The following is a 20,494-nucleotide window of genomic DNA, read 5'->3' as shown; positions in this document are numbered from 1 at the left end:
GGAATGTTTTCTTGTTTCGTCACTGTCATTGGGTTTGGGTGAAAAACTGGGCCTTCATTCACATCCTCAACAGTGATCTGAACTGTTGCTGTGGAACTGGGGCCATAGGCTATGTCTGGAATCAGCGGGTCTTCATTTTCTACTTTGATCAGCAGCGTGTGAAATGCTGAAATCTCATAGTCCAAAGGCTGTAAAATATAACAGGAAAGCAGAATGCAAGGTGAGAAGACAGCACTTAACATTTTTTGCCTTCTACCCCACTGCAAACTGGCAGAAGATAGAATTAGCCAGCAAGGGACAAGAGCATCCATTGCCTCTGATAGTTGGTCAGAATTTAGCATTAGGCTCATGGTGGTTAGATAAAGTGCACTGAAAGTAACAAAGAGCATGGTCTTAATGAAAGATGGAGATGTCCCTCCAGCCAAAAGCATGTACTTTTTTTGTCATGCCTCATACATAGAATTCTCATATATACATGCTTATTTATGATGTATTAATGCACTTAGCAAATAAATCAGTCCTACCTAGTAGCTACTTATGATAAGTAACATAGGGCATTTGTCTCAACTCCTGCCTTGAAATCAAGAGTACTGCCATGGACATACATGGTATTTGTCTTAAGAACTGAAAATGCCTTTTGGGAAGTCAAACATAGAAAATTATGGTACAGGCAGCAACCAGGGCTATTTTTATTTTATTTTTATTTGCTTTTAAAGTTTGAGATATAGGATTATCTTCATACAAAGAAAGGCAGTAATTTATTTATTTTTTCATGAAAATTTAGCAATGCTGGACCAAAGATGGCTCTCCAGCTCAGTCTGAAGCCACGTCCCTTACTTGCCTGGTGTTTGCATCTGTGTTGGATTCATCTTGGATTCTAAGTGCAACCTCAGTCACATACAAAAACTTTTTATCAAGCCTTACTATTAACTGTGATGCTCACTGGAACCCTAGCTGTTCTTTAAACACAAGGGCAACAGACAGGCCCTCATGACTAAAGAAGCAAGGTTACTGTGACAGAAGAGTCATAGATATTGTTTGGATAAGAGCTGGTAGCCAACTATATATTTTCTAGTAACTTATCCTTGCTGTGCCTTTTCTTATGCAGTAAATACAGTGGGTGGACCTTACAGTAATAATACAATAGCAAAATGTTCTTACTTTGACAACAGAGAGCATTCCCTCATTAGTCTGGGGGTTAGTGTGGATTTCAAAACTCTGCCCTGGATTTCCATTAATAATGGTGTAGACAGCTCTCCATGCTCCTGTTGCCGGGTCGTCTCGGTCACCAACAGTTAAGTTTACTATGACACCTGTGACTCCCTCTTTCACTGTGGCTTGAAACTAGAAAAGAAACACAAAACATAGAGGAAACTGTTAAAAATTTCAGTTAATGACCTCACACACGTATGAAATATCCACGTCAGCATGAATTATATACCTCAAAAGGAAAAAGATACAAACTGATTGAAACCAAACATTACAGGCTCTAAATAATACATTCTCACTCATGAAATACAAGGTAGCACATTACAGCTGCTTCAAATTTAAGAGATGGCAGGTGAGCACAATGTGATGGGAACCAACCTTTGGAACATTGATGACAGTTCATCTCACATGACTGGAAAACGAGTCCTGAAAACAGGGCTGGTGTTGCAGGGGTGCAAATGTTGCCACAGAGGGAACCACACTCAGAGCTAAGCAGAAGAGGAAACTGACAGTATAGCCCATTCCTGCCCTCCAATGTATTGGCATTTACAAATGATCCAGTTTGCATTTCAGACTATTGCTTTCATAGGTTTCCCCACCCATACTCATTTTTCACTACTACATTGTTCTCAATACAGAAATAATTTTTCACCAAAAATGCTCCCGTACTGTGTTTGGGGGTGTTGCTCTAAGAGACTCACAATCAACTGGACCTCGTGCTATGTCAGCATAACTAAAAGCCAGTGTAACTTCCTTTTTTCAGTGGAAGTATTTTTTATGACCTTGTGAAGTTTGCTGCACTGCTGCACTATTCAGCTAGCCAAGCCTTATGAGAAAATTCTAACTTACTATCTGGACAAACACTGTATAACATTTTTATTTATGTAGGAAAAAACATTAAGCAAACCACTGGAAAAGCTTGTAAGGGTCAGACTTAATAGTATTCCTCACCTTTGAAGTACTTGAGGCTGACGTGCTAAAAGCACTGTATATAAGAGTGATAAGATAATACCAGCTTTATAGGTAGATAAACCAGAATGATAACATAGCTAATCCTGAGAAGTGCTGAACATCAGCAGTACCATTATAGATCATTAGGAAATCTTAGCATTTCTGGGGATTAAGCCTTCAAAAGCCAAAAGTGACAAACTTTAATGACACAAATAGGATTTGCTGTACAAGCACTACTTAAAAGCTACAATGGCTGTGACAATATAGCACTCAAGGGCAAAAATCACCCAAGCAGCTTCAAGACCTGAATAGACTAAATGTCTTTTGTTCTGTCTTACAGCCCACATGAAGTCATAACACTACAGGAGATTTGGTGAGAATATTGAATCCAGACAATGACATCTTATGAATATATAGATGTTGGAATTGGGACAAACAGTAGGTAAAACTGATTCCCCTGTAGTCAAATACAGAGGAGACATCTATGTCTTTTCCTGTGTTCACTTATCTTCTTTTTTTTTTTTTTATTTCTTCCAAGAGGTTTGACTTATGTTTCCAAACCCATTTTCAATTTAGCTGTTTAATTTGAGTATATGCACTCAGTTCAAGCTTTCCAGCCTCAAACCTGATTGTATAAAAAGATGACATTAATAATTGCCCATTTCTATCTTCATTGGTATATTTAACAAAGAACTTAAAGATTCTTTTCATTTTGATAGTTAATATGTAACAGGTTGTGATTGAGCCTTTTTTCAGACAGATCATTAAGCTCATTTGCAGTTTAATTAACTCTAAAGGATAATATAACACTATTTTTCCTTCCTTTGAAGCAAATCAAAAGAAAAGCTCTATTAAGAATCTTGGAAAGAATAAAGGAATGGTTATGAAGATTGCATTCCTCCTGCTCAGCAAAATGCTGTCACTGGAAAGCCCACCTCTTACTCTAATTGAAATTAAGCCATTAACCTGATTGATAACTTTGTATTATTTCATATTGTCTCAGTTTGAGCTTGTATAAAAGGAGACAGCCGAATCAAAAGGGCCAGAATTTTTCCCAACAAGTGTTCAGTACTAAACTATTCCTATTTAGCTACATAGAAAGGTGACTGGACTTCAAGGAACCAAATCCTAAATAATCTAACCCTTAGATTTGACTGAGCATCTGCTCCTAATTCATATTGACCCTTCTGAAAAATCTTTTCCTTAATCCACTAGTCAATTAAGTGTTCAATGCTCCCTGGATCACCTTGGGAACAATAAGGTAAAATATTTAAAGATCTGGCTACTTTATTCAGATACATAATTGTGAAGCCAGTAAGATAAATTTGTTATGCTTAACCCACCAGTGCCAGACTGTGATGGAAAGGTTGCCATGATGTCCTGGCTAGTTAAAAAAAAAGCCAGTTTAAGGATATCCAATTCAAGGGTATCATAACTAAGGTTGGCTCTCTTCTGCATTCCCATTCTCTCCTAATTTAGGAAGGGCTCTCAGAAGCTTCAATTGCAGTGAGTTAGGAGTGCAAAAATGGCACATGGACTTTCTGAGGGCATAAAACTGCAAAGCCTCTGTCACCTGCAGGTCAAGGAAATGACAGTGTCTGCAGGCAAAGGCTGTGCCAACCCAAATAACCCCAAGAGCAGTGGTACACTCACCCCTGGCACCCTTTGCGTTTTAGAAATGATCATATACACACAGGGTATTTGAAGCTGTCTGGAAAATTAGACTAAAATCTGTTCAAGATGGATGAGAAAGCAGAATGGTCAAATCACAGAAGTTGTCACAAGGGCCTACTCTAAACTGATTACATGAAAAGTGAAATAAAACAGATTTGTGATTGCAAAAGACAAATAGCTACTGTGAAATAGAGAGGACTGGAAAAATATAGTGTATATTTTCTAGAAGGTGAACTCTTTGGTCTGTTCAGCCACCTTTATATGAAGAATAGGACTCCTAGTATTCAGAAAAAACCAGATTATTTATACTTGGTCCCCTTAAAAACAGAAGTAAAGATAGGAATTTAAAAATTTTGAAAGGACAAAAAGAGGAATTAGACTTGGAAATGAAGAAAAGATAACCACAGGTTCATCATGTTTCAAAATGAAAGGTTCATACTCTCCAAGCACGGTGCTTAATTGGAAGAGTCTGATCCAGTGCTCTAAAATAAAATCCCATAGTGGCTAACACAAATAATTGGATCACAAGTTAATTGATTTTATTCCTTTTAAATATCTGCACATCCCCTAAGCACCACTATAAATTAAGAATAAAATAGATAAGTTCAGTACTTTATTTAAACTGCTATCATCTGGACCCATATTAAAAATAGTAACTTAGCAGGCAAGTACCCCAGGCCAGAGCTGCATTTGGCTGGAAGCAGCTACATTCATTTGAGCAGTTGTATGGAAAAGGGCAACTTGCTTTGTGGAGTGATGTGCCATATTGTCATTTATTGTGTTTATCATGAATACAGCCTAGAAATTGTTGTCATTTTGTCATACTTAGATATCAACCACTGGACATTCATGTGAAAGGTCACAACAATGGTTCCACTAAGCATGAAGGTCTCTGAGAGTGAAACCAAGCAGCTTATACTTCTTACAATAAAGGAATCAGTAAACGAATGGCAAGGATACAACCAACCTTCAAAAAAGCTGTGTTAAAATACAGCCCATGGAACAGCACCCAGGACAGCTCTGGGCAGAAAAGAGCATGAGTTCAGCAACTCTATTCCTCCCCTCCCTGGAACTTACAAGCCTGCTCTCAACCACATACAAAGCCTGAGAAGATAAAATGAGAAATTATGGTTCCAAATTGGCAGGAATTTTATGCTAGTGAACATAGGAAATTCAAGATGGCAGGTATCTACTGAGAATAATTAGACCTGCATCAAAAAGAGAAGTCAAAGGGGGAAACCAATCAAATTCAACTGCAGCTTCATTTTAGTAGCTGTTTCCTGGCAGAGCCAAGATGGAATCACACTGAGCCAAATTCTCCTCCATGCTGAGTTCTGTAGCAAAGTGGTGGGACATGACAGTGACAGCTCTCACTGAACAGCAAAATGGTTCTGTACGGTCTCAAGAAATAACAGTCTTCTCAGATTTCTGCCATGGGGCAGATACATGAAGAGCTCACTTTGTAAAATGTTATCATCTGAGAATCCAAGCACTAACCCCACCCCAGCCTCAAACAAAACTGGAAATGGTACCAACCTTTATCTGCCACCCTTATTTAAAGATTCTGTAGTGAGATTTTAATTGCTCAGAGCATAATGGAACTAATTAACTTCACTGCATCAGAATCACCCAAATTCCTACTGTCCACAGCAGCATGAGGATGCAGGAATAACCTGGACACCCTTCTGAAGCCACAGGAAAACTGCCTCAGAGTGGGGTACTGATATACACAAATTAAAGCACTGCCACAAGCAGCAAATACAATGCAAGATAAACGTGTCTGGGGTTGTTGATTGCTACCCCATGGCTAATTAAGATTCTGCATGCTGTGATTCCCAGTCAAGAACAAACAAATTAAAACTGCATGTCAGGTCACATTAATCAGGGCGACATTCCAGTGGAAGGTATTCTGTGCAATTATCCTGTGTTTGTTTCCTCATCTATACATCATAAAAAGATGAAAAATAATGGGATTTATCAATTCCCACTTGTCTATTAGAATTTCCCCAGGAAAACTCTATTGTATTTTCCCACCTCCACTGAAGTCCTCTGCTTTTGCAACCACATTTAGCCACAAGTAGCCTGGTGCATGAGGATTCACAAACTAAGCAGGTGAAATACTAGGTGGAAATATTTAGCAAAACATCTGTGCATCAAACAAAGTGATACTGATGATTCTTCAGCCACCTTTCATCTCAGCACCAGGACAAAATGTGCTGGTCTGCTATCGGGGGCCCATGGTGAGGTGTCAAACTAAGGACCCGACCAACTGCAGTTTATACCCAACTCTTCACATGAGCAATTTCATTGGCAATTTCATGGTCAGAGCAAATTATAACCTGGTATTACATCCTCTCTAATCTCTTCAGATTTCGAAGGTATTGTTCCTTTTGAAACTGTGCATAGCACTTACTATATTGGCACAAAGAGCTGCTGTAATTCACTACAGAGATGGCTGGATTAATGTAATGGATTAAGTTGATATAAGTTGTACACAACATATGAAGCACTTTGGAAACCATTTAGATGAAAGACACGATGTAAATATAAAGCATTATCATAGTATGACAAGGGTTTGATGGTGTAACTAGATGCACAACACAAATTAAAGCTATGAGTCACCTAAACAGTCTTTAGTAATTTTCACTGTCTTACACCATAATACTGGCTCCCAGGCACTATATTATTTCATAAACTGTTTTTTTTCAGCTTATTTTTTTATCTTTTCAAAGTACATAATATTAATTCTGTCTCCCTAGTGAAATTAGAGAAAGAATTCAATTGTAGATTAGGAAAAAATCTTTCTGAGTATATGAAATTGATCACAATAATTCTGGATGCATTTTCACTTTTTACTTTTAAATGAATTTCCCAAGCCATGTATTGTAATCTTGTGATCTTTCAAGGCACACACTGGTTATTTACAAAGCAAAAGTACTGCTCAGTGATGAAAATCTGAATAAACAGTTCTGTCCACTGTAGCTGCAGCCTAGAACAACAGCATCAAAGCCAGAAGATTAATTAGCTGAATGGAAGGCCAAATATTAAATTCTGCTCCATGTAAAATAGCTGTAATTCTGCAGGCTCTATCCATTTGTGTCTTTTTATTGAAAACCTCAATAATGCCAAATGTCACTGATATTGATCATAAACTATATTAAAAAAAAAAAAAAAAAAAAAAAAAAAAAAGGCTAGAGGAGTTTCAACATGACTTTATCTTGTTTTCTACTCATCAATCTGCTTGGAAAAGTACTGCTAAGGTGTATTTGTAATGCAAAAAACAAAGAAGCAAAGTATTACTCAGGCTGTTTCCCCACGCTCCAAGTACGAGTCCCTCTGTGAGCAGGTTTCTCTGGTGATGGAGCCAAGCTGTCTCTGACATTCAGTGAGATCACTTCAAGAGCTTTTTAGGGATTAAAATTCATAACCGAGTAGTGCAGGGACAGAATGCAAAAATAATGGAGTAAAATGGATGGATGGATGAATAACCTGCTGGGCCCCCCAAGATTTGCCTGTACAGAAGATCTACAGATTAAGATTCTCATAAGATTCACAAGTGAATTTAAAGAACTTTCTGTTCTGCTTCTTTCCTGCAGCAGTGCTGAAACTCCATTTAGAGCTGATGTTGGATTCCTATCCTCTTATTATGTGCTTGCAGAAGACTAAAAAGCCATTCATGGACTCTAAATAGGTGATGGCAAAGGATACTGGAAAATAGCCACTTATTTTTTCCCCAGTACTTTTGAAGACTTGTTTACTTTGACTATTACTCAGCCCAGCTCATGGCCTCACTGAGTGAAGGCAAAAAGATAATTCTAACATGTATTAATCGTATGCTGAGTGCCTGCTTCAAAGCCTGGTACCCCCAGGGTACACATCAAATGTAGTACACTTGCCTGAAGATTCAGAAGGAAGGCAAACATCTCTTTTTTTCCTACAATATATAAATAATTTAGAAAGGATTTATTCTCTTTTTATCACTTTTCCACCTATAAATTCCAAGTCCATTCAGTTATTTGTAGAATAAATAAGTACCCACAAATACAACGGAGGTTTCTAGGATGGTGGTCATAAGACAGAAAAAACAAATGCTCTTTCTCCAGGTGGACAGAGGACAGTGAAATGTCACCAAAATATTTACTATTCTTCAGATACTTTTGAGAAAAATGCAAAGAAATAATGATGTTTTCCTACCTTAGATTTTCTTATCTATGAAAAATTCCTTCCCCCCAGGTAGAACAAACCTTATGTTTAAAACAACAGCATTATAGAAATTGATGATCTGACCAAGCCAGAAAGAGCAAACTACACCTCTTCACCTGCTCCAGCAGCAGTGTTGCCTAGGGACCCAGGAGAGATCTGCTTTTCACATTTATGAGACCACTGGTGCTCTATTCATATTACTTCTTCCACAGGACACTTCCCATCAAGAGCAGTTTTAAGCCTATCTTCTTTCAAAGATGCTGGATGTCTTCTTTAAATAGAAAGAACTTCAAAATAGAATAGACTTAGCTGGATTTTTCTTTTTTCATCCACTGCATTTTAGGAGCCAAGAGGTTTTGCAGGCTTCTTCCCCCATTGATCCACCCAGTTCACACTTTTGCTAGTCACAGTCACAAGGGGAGTGAAAGAGGCCTTGTTAAATGCTCCTCTTTCATTGTTAGTAGAGACTTTTTCATACCCAAACCAACTTTTCTGATGCTGAAGAGTAACATCTGAACATATATGGTTGAGCTTACTGATACTGCCTCACTAAAAGAAAAAAGACATGGAAGCCACCTAATCATGTAACAAGGAATTAAGGCCAGGTCCAGTTAAAGGTGGGAGCATTTTCTTGATGGGTCAGAACCATAAGAAACAAAGTACTGGTTCCCAGACTAAGCCCCATTTTTGGGTTTATCTGGACATGGAATGGGTTCAGAAATAATGTCCTCTTTAATTGTTCAAGTTGCTACCTGTACCATTTAGGCTCCGTATTAACAGAACTCCTCTTTGAACATCAAAGTGATAGATAAAAAGGGAATTTTATCAAAACAGAAAGATTGTTTTGACAACATTGACTTTAACATGCACAAGCAGAGACCATTCAATTTGCTAGAAAGTTTGGGAGATTTAGAGAACTGAAGGAGAAACTACTCCAGTGGCTTTAGTCTCCTCCCAGATATAAATAAATACAGTGTGGGAGGGAGCTGGGCAGTGACACGAGCTTCCCTAGGTGGAAGCCACCAATGATTCTTAAATTATTGTCATGTTTACACTTAGAAAGTAAGGAATGGCATTTTGCAACTTCTCTTTAGTATGAAAACTATTTTAAGTGCTACACAAAAGAAAATTTATGGAAGAAGTTTAAAAAAAGCAAAAGAGTTTAATTCTAAATAGGTTGAGCAACAAAAATTTCCCAGATAAAATTCAAGAGGGATCTTGTTCAACTATGTATCAACTACTACAGTTACAAATTGCTGATCTGTGAAATCCTAATTTCATCATTTATTTCATTTTTATTTTTTAACACAAATCTGTTACTCCCCTATTCTGTTATTTAAGAACTTAACAGTGAATAAGATATTCCTGAAGACTTTACCAGACATGCCCTTAGAACTGACAGGAGCTGTGATTGTGCACAGATTTGTTAAAAAAAACCCCAAGCACTAAGAAATCCCTTCTGACAAGCAAGGGTGCATACATGTCTGGAGGGGGGGAAAAGAAAAAATAGAAAGCCCTTTAAGATGATGCTCTTACTACCCAGGAAATCATTCCCTAAAAGGGTGTAACCTGTTCTGGGAGTGATTTTTCTGTTTGTTTCTCCTACCTTACATGAACAGCAAATAGTAAATGCATTCAGTTTTCTGAATGTACATAGGCTAACTATAGTGACTTCCATCATAGTGTTAGCTGGTTTAAATATTTGACCACACACATTTTTATTAGTCAACTCCACTTGAGGTTGAGCACAATTTTGTCAAAATTGTAGTTTTAAAGAACCTAACTGACAAGCATTTAATGAAATTCTTTGACAATCAACTCCAATGATTGTTAGTTCTCTGTTCAAAATGATGATCATGATTACCTCTCAACTGTGTATAAGTAAGGCACGAATAGATTAGTCTATGAAGTTTATATATAGATACTAACTTCCTGGTGACTGTCACAATGTTTGGAACTCAGTTCAAGATTAGATTTGAAATGTAGGTTAAATACCATTTGATTATTGCATAGTAGATGGAACCGAGTCACAATGTAGGATTATTTCCAAATGAGAGTGCATTGTCCCAGGAAATTACAAAGTAACCTGGGACTTTTCAGATCCTTTATGCACTTTTCAGAATGCAGTGAAAACACTCTTTTGGCACCTTAATATTACAAGACTGAACCACATTTCTACCAGATTAAGAAGCCAACTTGTACTAGCAGAGAGGTGGAATTTACAACTTAAATGAGACTTTGTCAGTGGCAGAATCTTTGGGCTCTGAGAAAAAGCAGCATATGCATCCAATGAGGAATCTTGCTTTCCTTCTGCCCAGAGAGGACATTGCTTCCAAAGAACATAGTTATTTACTGTGCCAGTTTGCAGCTGATCACAACCCTGCTGCCAACAACAGATGTTTTGACAGTGGTTAAGCTTCTTCACATGGTCTTTGGTGAGCAGTACCTAGCAGCACCACTCAAAGCAACTTGTATCTCTAGAATATTTTAGCAACGAATTTAATCAATTCCCCAAACTTCTGGCATTTTCAGTTGTGCCAACTGGTGGGGATGAGATGCCCTAGATTTACTGGCCCCTCCAGCTGAGAGCATCTGAAGTTAGCCCAGTTTGAAAACTCTTTTTTGGAAGCAGATAAGAACTTTGCAAGGTTTCACACTGTTCCAGTGGAGGCAGGAGGTACAGATGGAAGCTTACAGGCACTATTATCTGCAGTGACACAGAATTTGTATGAATTTTTAAAATTAAATCTCTAGCCACCATTTTGTATTCTGTGGAAAACCAGGTGGGGAAAGGAGAATTTGGGCTCAATGCTCCATATTTCAGTCTGTCCAAACACAATAAGTCTTCCAAGTCTGCTGACAGTGATGAATGAAATCTCCTGCATGTAGTTTCTTCTACTGAATATACATTTTTATTTTTTTTTCCTTAAATTATCTGGCCTACATCCTGTTTGCACAACAGTCATTGAGCATATTATTGCTATATCTAAAAGCTATGATACAAGATGAATCACTTGGAGATCACAGACATAGGTGAACTTTCATGATTAATAGTCTCTTTCCTTCTCTGTTTTCCTCCCACAGCAGAAAAATCTTTATCATGACTGCAACATCCAGCTAAGCACAGTGATCTCATTACCCTGACAGGGAACAATGAGGTCCTGGGGTCCCCAACCCTCTTAGCACAGAAAAATTCTTTTCTCAAGGTCAAGAAGAAAGAATAATAAAAGTAAATGCAATCTGTTTGACTAGACTATGGCACAGCCTGAGCCTCCCCATACAGCACTGTGACAGGAGGCTTCAAAAGGCAGGGTGAGAGGAGTTCACTGGCAGCTGGGCTGGCTTGCTTGGAAAGTGTATGAGATTTAAGTGCATGTTGAGACACCTGGTGCTGACCAGGGATTGAAGCGAGGAGCCACAGATGGATGGTTTGGCATTGCACAGATGTGGAAAAGGTCAGGAAAAAAACAAAGGTGTGCTAAATGGATTTATTGCTTTCCACTTTAAGGATACCCATGGTCTCCTTCTCCCACTGCCCAGCTCCTTTTGCCAATACTCCTTTCATCTTTCTTGAAAGAAAAATATTTGTAATAAAGGAAAATGAAACACTCCTTTTTTAAGTGCCCATTCTGTCCTTATTTCCTGTCTAGAATGTCACAGAGGGAACATTCAGGGCCCTTTCATTTTCTCACCGGTAATTTATGTTTTCCTAACCATACATTCACTGTGCACACAGCCTTCTTGAACACAAACATCATTGCAGGCTCAGCTGGATACTTTTTCCAGTAAATGGGTTAGTATCAATTTGATCCTTTTTATTAATAAAGAGGATAAGGAATGAACTAAGGATTTTTATATATCCTGATACTAATTTTTTTCTCTAAGCTATTTTGAGAATGACTACAAATTTGATGGCAGTGCTCCTCATTTTATGTTTCTGAGCACCAAGAATTAGGATGGAGGTCAAGACAGGCCGAGGCCCTACACCTGTGCTCTGGACAGCAAGATGTTCATGCACACTATGAAGTCTTTATAGAGTCAATCAACCTGTCAGGTTTACCCTGTATGGGCTGCAGAGATCACCTGAACAGCAAATGTGGCCTGTCCTGGTGGCACATCATGGTAATTGTGCCTGTGAAGTCCATCACTGTAACATGTTGATGGAAGCATCACACTTAGCACAAATGTCCTCCATGGTCAGTGGGGGTAGGAGAGGAAAGTCCAATGCAGCTATGGTGCAAGTAGCCACTAGAGCTGACTCTTACTGGGATGTCCAGAATGTACACACTTCCTTCACTGGGGTCACAACTAATGCTGTGGTATGCTTGGAAATCCTTGGGCAGCAGCCTCAGTCCTCCAATTCCAAGGAGATAAAATTTCTGATGCAAATAAAGGCAAATCCCCAGAAATACAGGTGTCACCAGTGAGATAAAGAATCACTGGGGTATTATCATTGGTTTATATAAAATAGGCTTTTCTGCAGGGTCAAAAACATATTACATCAGGATGTGCATGAAGAAAATTAGTTTATTAAGAAACTGTGCTGTTTCTTTCTCTTAAGACTGCTGCCCTTCTTCTGTAAATCTCTGCATAATACACTAATACATCTGCATCAAAATTGCCACAATGAACTCTTCCCAGGGAGAGCAATCAAGTACACTAGCAATTAATTGGATCCTAACACACATTTCTAGATACAGATTTTCCAACTGAGCTTGCCAGTTTTAGTGGAAATCATTTTAGGGGACAATAAATATCCCTTTATTTCTATACACAGCAGTGTGATACACTGTAAGCAGCCACACTATCTCCCCTTGGAAGGGAGAAAAATGCTGTGCTTGCAGGTAGCTTGAAATACTATTTCTTGCTTCTGGGTGAGCTTGCAATTAGAGTAGAAACATGAGGAGCAATTTCAATTGAGTTGTAAACTTCAACAGGAGGAAAAAATCTATTTGAGTTTAGAACAAAATCTTTTTTAATCTGGATAATGTTACTTTGTGCTGATGCTGATCATTGTATTTATTACTAAACTGTGGGATATTCCAAAGCATTGACACCTGACTTTACCTACTAGAACAGCAATCACTTTCAGATATTCAGCTGGGTGGGTAATATGTAGATACTTAATTTTTAGTGAATTAAACCATGTTGTATCAATTTGGTGGTCTTTAGGATTTATAATCAAACTCAGATGACATCTGATTAATGCCAGCATAGGCTCCCTGAATCTGACAATATTCATGTTCCTTTGGAGCTCAGACCATGGCAGACTGATTACCCTCCTGATTATCCTGAATAACTGGGGTCAGAGGTTACTTAGCACCACAGAACACATTTAATTCAATCAATTCAGTTAGTGAAGCAGTTGGAGGAAAAAAAAATATTCCAATTGCTATAACACCACATTAGAAATTTTGCCCAGTATTTCTGTGCTGCAAGTGATGAGCATTTTTGCTTAATTTCTAATTTAACATTCTACTGGGCTTTTCAGCTTCAATTACTGGTGATATTTTCACTCATAAAATCAGGGGCATTGAGCTTGGAGGGGTAAAAGAAAACCAGATGGAGAAGAGCTGCCAGTTTCCTTTCTCAGAGACACACTTCCACAGCTCAGTTGGGGTTTACCTGGTTACACACTCTAGTGGTGGCTCAGAAAAGTCCTCTTGGTTGTCTTCCTTTGACCCTCTTGTCACTGCCAGAGTTCAGCTCTTCTTTTACTGTTTGGTAGATTTTTAATATTGTTGAGCTGACTACCACTACATTTCTTCTAACAGCAAAGAGACTTTGATGATGTGTGATGTGCCAGTCCTACATTCAGACTGCCCAGCACCCTTGTGGGTGCTCAGATAGAATTTGGGGGAGCTCATTAAAGGTATTGGCTCTCTACTCCAGTCACCCAGAGCACCAAGCACTACGGTATGAAATACAAAAAAAGTCCTCCTACTCCCTGGAAGCCTTAAGGCACTTCTCACTCAAATACAAATTACCAGCAGCTCAGTTTGTCTCCTGCTACTTAGTTTTGCATCCAATATAAGCAGCCTGAGTCTGCTGATGCACAGATGTGCTTTCTTGTGAGTCCTGAGGCTACTGTCACAGCCACTGACACTGCCTTCTGACCCCAAGATAGGTTGGTTATCCTGGTTTAGTGCACTAATGGTGATGGAGAGTTTTCATCACACTTCAGAATAAGACAGTGCACATCACTCACTCACTTCCAGATCAAGCAAGACATGGGGCCAGCTGCACAAAGTCTGCATCTGCTATGATACTTGAACTTCCTTCTGCTATGAAAGGCACTCTAGTTCTGTCCCATACTTGACAACCCAGAGGAACTAGGAAATGGTGAGAAGAGCAGCAGGAAAAGGACTAGAAGCTAAGAAGGATGTGTACAACAGTTTTATAACTGTTATTATTGATTTATTTTTTTTTCTAAACAGGAGAATTGTTTGGGTTTTTCTTTCTGCAGTACTTCAATCTGGATTAATGATGATTCTTGGATTAGGATTATTTTTCAATGTTACCGACAAGAAATTATTTGCTTTATATATAAGGTGGGCCTCTCCCTTGCTCAGTAACAACTGAGCAAACACCAGGATTACTCATGATTTGCAATGTTTCTTTAGAAAGAAAAGCAACTTTTCTGAGTAGGATTCTTTAATAAAGGAAACAAAGTCTTACACCTCCATTTTCCCTGCAAGCAACTGAAAGGTGCAATTTTATCTTCTGCTTGCCCATGGAGAGGATCTGTTTTCTGTATGTTCCTATGAGATTTTTTTGGAATGAAAATGTTATATGGTTATAAAATACACCCTTAATGAAACTTGTTCTGAGCTAACTCTGGAATTGATGAATTTCCTCCTAAGCCCCTGGGCACATGTGCCCATGGCACAGTTACTGACACAGCTGTCAGACTCCCCTTCCTGAAGAGAAACTCAAAATAGGAACTGCAGGATAACTGCAGGTTAGAGGGCAGGTGTATTAGGAAAGAGCTGTGGAGAAGAGCAGTGTGCCTAAATGAGACAGAAAGCTTCCTATCCAGTGCTTATAGACTCTGACTCATGTATGAAATATCCTCAGCTTCTTCTATAAAAAACCCAAAACAAATATAAACACCCAAATGACACAACCAAGTTCTCCACATTAAACACAAAACCACATGTACAGAAGCAAACAAAGCAGCAAAACCCCATCACACCAAAATGATCAAAATACATACTTCTCCTGTGCTGAGGGTGAAAGAAGAGAAACTACTTATAGCAGATGTTGTGTCACTTACTCTGCTAGTGGAAAAGAATCATGAACAATAAAGGCAATTTACTGTTGGGAAAACAGCAAAACTGTGTTGAGATTTGTAAGAAGTAGGACAGGGTGTGAGGTAAGCAGGAATCCTTCCATCTGCTCAGCACTGGGGAGCCCCAGCTGTATTATAGCACCCTGTTCCTGTCCACAGCATGGAAGGCAAAGAGCAACTGGAGAGGCAGATGCCTAAAGCTCATGGTCTTGAACAAACCTGCAGAGAAACCCACACAGAACTGGTGTAGATAAAAGGACTGACTATGTGTCACCTTCATGATGGACAAGGCCAAGGAGCAATAGGCTTTAATGGAGGCAAGGAAAATTCTCGTCAGAGATGAGGTAAAACTTGCTACTAGCAGGGGAGCTGAGGTACTGTAGGAGATTGCTGGGAGACCAGAGACTGTGTCTTCAAGGCTCTTGAAAGAAAAATAAGCACATACTGGAAATTATACAAAAAGGAGGAAAGAATAGAAGCATATCCTGAGAATCCCACACTTGCAGATTTCATAAGCCTAAATCCAAGAATCTATACAGAACAGAAGGTTGTGAAACACTTTTACATAGTTTTCTAACACTTTTCAGGTCCGTGGTGCTCGTGAACTTCCATGAAGCCCCTTGAATTGCCAGGTGGGTTTGTTTTTTTTTTTCTGTGCTCAAATACAAGCAAGAGGAAGGAGTTCCCTAACAGATTCCAGTCTCAAACTCTCCGTCATACAAGACTCTTCATTACGGTGGATTTGTTGCTGACAGCTTGAGATGCAGGCTCTGACTGCAAAATCACATCTGCCCTCCCTACTGCACATAAAAGGAAAATTATGCCTCTGGCATTTGCTTTCCTACTAGTTGTATTCTCTTTTTGGCAACAAAACATAAGGAAAGGGGAGAGAAAAAGAAAAATGATCTTGGCTTGGGGAGGGATTTAAAGAGAATAAGAAGGGCAGAACTAGACACCCAAATTTAATTGTTTTGAGACTGCCTGCAATGTGGACAGTATAAAAAAAATACCTGCTCCAGTTACAACTCCTCCATTCTTCCTAGTGAATTAACAACTCTTCCCTAGCAGTTCCACAGGGAAAAACTTTTCCTGCCACTGCAGAGAAGGTTTCTGAAGAAAATCATGCTTTTTTTACAAATCTCAACCATTACTTCAACATTTTCCTGAATTGTCTGGCAAAGAGGTACTTAAAGGCCTGCATTTAAATTCCAGAGCAGCTATGATATGGAGAAAGCAGATTGATCCACATTCTGTTTCACTGCTCTCTTTGTCAAAGTGATTTTTTCAGAGAAAAAAAAACAACCAACAAAACTAAAAAAAACACAAACTGAGACTCAGAATTCTGTTGCCAACTTCAAACCATTGAAAATGTTGTAGCTTTCTTCCAATATAAATTCTTAGAAATAGGCTTTACAGAAGGAATCCTGCCAGAAACCCTAGGGCATCCACTCATTCCTCACATGGAATTAGTGCAAAATATCACCCTCATATTGCCCACAGTTCTTGCCAACAAATAAGAATGACAATAGGCTGAGAGCCCACTGTCTGGGATTTTTATACTCATCTTTTTCCATGGCAACGTGTTTCATGTACTTTCAAGGCACCATAATTTTATTACATCTAATCTCTGCATTGTCTAGTTTTGTTTGTTTATCACTTCCAGGGAGCACCTGCCATGCTCCTAGGCTGCTGCTGGGCATATAAACTACATCTTCATGAGTGGCTGGGGCCAGCTGATGTGTTTCTTAGCTCAAATACCATTCCAGTTTCACCCAACCTGCTCACCTCTCCCATTTCCCAGTCATTACTTGTCCCTTCCTTGTTTTTGTTCCAACTTGTTGCTAAGAAATTGCATAGCCTCCACTAGCATTGCAAATGCCAGCCACAAAGATGAAATGCAGCTGTGTGCCACCTCAGAACATCAGGGAGACCAGACTGTGTCCTCAGAGTCCACCTGCCCATCTTCAACCTAGATGACAAGGGAGTTTTCCAACTGGATCCTGAGTGTTCCAGTGCCTGGATTTGGTTGAGTAGCCTTGAAGATTTAAATTATATTGAGGATATTAGTGTAAAGTGAATGAAGTGGAGAGTACACTTCTCATTTCTATCCCCTGAGTGAGAAATGTGAGAGTGTAATTTTATTTTTTTATATATATTTTTTTCTAAGGCAAATAAAATGGGAAACCAACATGGAATTCAGGCACATGAGAAATAGCTTATGAATTTAGATGATAGTTCAGCAGAAATAAATTGTACATCTGTTCATTCATTTTAATAAAGCAGGGAAATGACACACTGCTGGAGACCTTTGAGAATGCTGGTATTTTTAAATTATGATCCTATAATAGTAGCATTAACATTTGTAGTGCTGCCCATACTTGATGAATTTAAGGAAAATAAATTTATGGAATAAATGAGCTTCAACTTATAGTTTGGACTCTAGTCATTTAAAAGTGAGTAAGGAGCTTCCTGAATACTTACAAATTACTCCAGGAAGAAGGACATTACAATAGCTTCACTATGTAACACAGATACCCTCTGTGTAAGTCTTGACAAACAATGCTTATTATTTTTTAATAAATAATTCAGCTGTGGAACATGTAGCTGAATGTATTTATTTCTGCTGACTAGTACCTAGTGTTTGCATTTTTAGGCTACAGTTTAGTATTTGCCTTTGAAAGGAGTCTTACAGAAACTAGAAGCTTTTCTTGCCTGTACATATGCATGGAAACATGTAGTGTCTTCTGCTGAATTCAGACAGGAATATTACCTTTCTCTTTCATCTCTCATAACACAGAAGTGAGAAACAGAAAAAGTTACGAGTTGAATACAATTGCTTCATTGTTTCTCTTTTACCGTTTACAAAAACAAAACAAAACAAAAAAACAAACAACAAAACCAAGGGAGACTGCAGGGGATGTAAAATTTTGAAAGTTTCTGTTTTTCTTTTGCAAACTGATCACCATGGGAAACAATAAATTAAGAATTCAATAATACTGTCATGTTTCCTTTAAAAACACAATTAGTAATAGCACTAAAATTCCTCTTTAATCAATTGAATTAAAGCAATTGTTATTAGAGTAAAGAAAATCTGAAACTGCTCACATATTGTCTCATTGATCAACTGAGATAATGGTCACTCAAGAAAAGGAAAAACAGGCCATTCTGACATGACTGAAAAGTGAGGAAGTTCATCTGAAATCAGATGTCAGTCTGAAACCTCTTTTTGCGATCCCCCCTCCAGTGTTTCCCACTAACATGCCAAATGAGGCAAGAGAGCTCACAAATACTTAATCTACTACAGCAAAGACTCACAGAGGCCATGCTGGATCCAATAGTGCTAAAAGAGGTACCTGACTTCTAACATCTATATCTACCAGCACATGAGTGTGTTCCTGTGCTCTGTGTTGCTCACTCCAGTTCCAGCAGGCAGTCCAAAAACAATCTCAGCAGGCAGTCTAGGTAAACAAGACTTATTGTAATTTGGTTCTCTTGTGAATACAGAAGAATTGAAGAAAAGAAATACCTCTGGGACACAGAAGACCTGCAGGTGAACACTTACCACTGACAGAAACTGTACAGATGTATTGATTGGAACTGCATTTTAATCATATGGCTGGAGGAAAGAAAACAGTTCCTAGGGACTGCCAGTCAGCCCCAGCATGGGGTATGATAAAACTGTTCCTGCCATTAATATCAAGCAGTGGCTATGTTAGAGGAAAAGGACATTAAAGAGTTCAACATCTGCAGGCAAAGTTGAATTTATTTACTCATGGCTTCAATTATTATTTAAGATGGGAAACTTGAAAAGGTCAGAGCTGCTAACTTAGAAAGCATGCCCTTCATTTGTCTTCAAACATACACTTTTTCCTTAGCTTAGTTCAACACTGGATCAATTAATCAGGTACAGAGCTCTCTGCTTTCAAATGCTAGTGTGTTATTTTCAAGCAGAAAACTCAAATGAAACTAAATTTCATTTTTGTTAACCTGTATTAAAAAATGCAGTTTTAGGAAAAGAAAATATTGGTCCTCAGTTTAGGTGGGTAAACATCCATGGGCCTGTGTCTCTATGTATATAGATAAACATATGTATAAAATCCAGATTAACATTATACATTCACATCTCTGTGGAGCACTGCTTGGCTGGGAGTCATAGCTTGGATACAGGCAGCTAAGAATATCAATGCTATAGATAATGACTTTTCCTTGATATTATTTCAGCAAAAGACAACTGATGACTTAAACTTCTTTAGCAGGATTGTTTTTTCTTACGTATCTTTTGAAAGTTTCTCACCTAACTCCTTAGATTTTTTGAACTTTTTTTTGGAACTAAAATATTGCTTTCAACCCTTGAAGCTCGTTGAGGACAGCAGCACTCTCCTTACCATCAGTCTTCTAAATGAAGAAAAATCATTGCTCTAAGAACATCTGACAGTACTAGATAACGTACAGGCACTGCAGGCCTCACTGACTGAAGGCAGCCACAACAAATGGGCTGAGGAAGAGGAAATAAAGCATTAAAGAAAAAAAAAAAACACAGCAAGATGATGTGTGGAAGCAGGCAGTGATAGTACTCGATTTATAGAAGGCAGGCAAAGAGTGTACATGGACTTTTGCAAGTCATAAGCAAAGAGCCAGTTTAAGACATGGAAACAGAAAGGTGATTCCCAAGGGAATGAAGACAAATTCCCTTGGGGACAGCATCCAGGGATGGCAAAAGGAAGATCTTCCAGAAATAACATTAAAAGAGCAAAATCATGAGGATAGAAAGAGGATCACGAGATGACACAGGTCAGAAATGTGGCTTTTTAATAAAATACTAGAAGAAGAGCTTGCCATATAAATAGGCAGTGAGGAAAGTGGTAAAAGTAAGAACATAGAGAAAGGGAACATCATGATCAGCAAAAGCAGTCAGTGGATACATTTGCCTCAGTAGATCTGAATCAGGAACTGGAAACAGGAGCAGAGAGGCATTCACAGGACCCTAGATGTTCAGGCTCTGAGAGTGAAAAGAGAGACTCAAGGAGTTTGGAGGGGAAGGAAAAATCAAAGTTAATTATTAACATTCAGAGGGGGCTCCTCACAGGCTGCTGACTAAATAGTAGGCTTGAAAGGGAGAAAGACTAAAAGATACGATTTTTCTGTTGGGTTTTGAGGGTTTTGTTT

General features: G+C 38.6%; 1 protein-coding gene across 1 annotated transcript in view; it reads right to left on the bottom strand.

Annotated features, from left to right (window-relative positions):
- Window positions 1-20,494, bottom strand: part of CDH13 (cadherin 13) — a 417,908-nt gene that overhangs the window by 47,787 nt on the left and 349,627 nt on the right. Inside the window, exons 9-10 of the mRNA XM_010006203.1 lie at window positions 1,162-1,344; window positions 5-188 (exon numbers count right to left, since the gene is read on the bottom strand). Coding sequence (XP_010004505.1) covers window positions 5-188; window positions 1,162-1,344 — 367 coding nt within the window. The remainder of the gene's footprint in view (window positions 1-4; window positions 189-1,161; window positions 1,345-20,494) is intronic.

Source organism: Chaetura pelagica, unplaced genomic scaffold (assembly GCF_000747805.2).
Source record: "Chaetura pelagica isolate M959 unplaced genomic scaffold, ChaPel_1.0 scaffold139, whole genome shotgun sequence".
Lineage (NCBI taxonomy): Eukaryota > Metazoa > Chordata > Aves > Apodiformes > Apodidae > Chaetura > Chaetura pelagica.
Note: the sequence above shows the minus strand (reverse complement) of the source record. Positions and strands in the feature narration are given on the sequence as shown.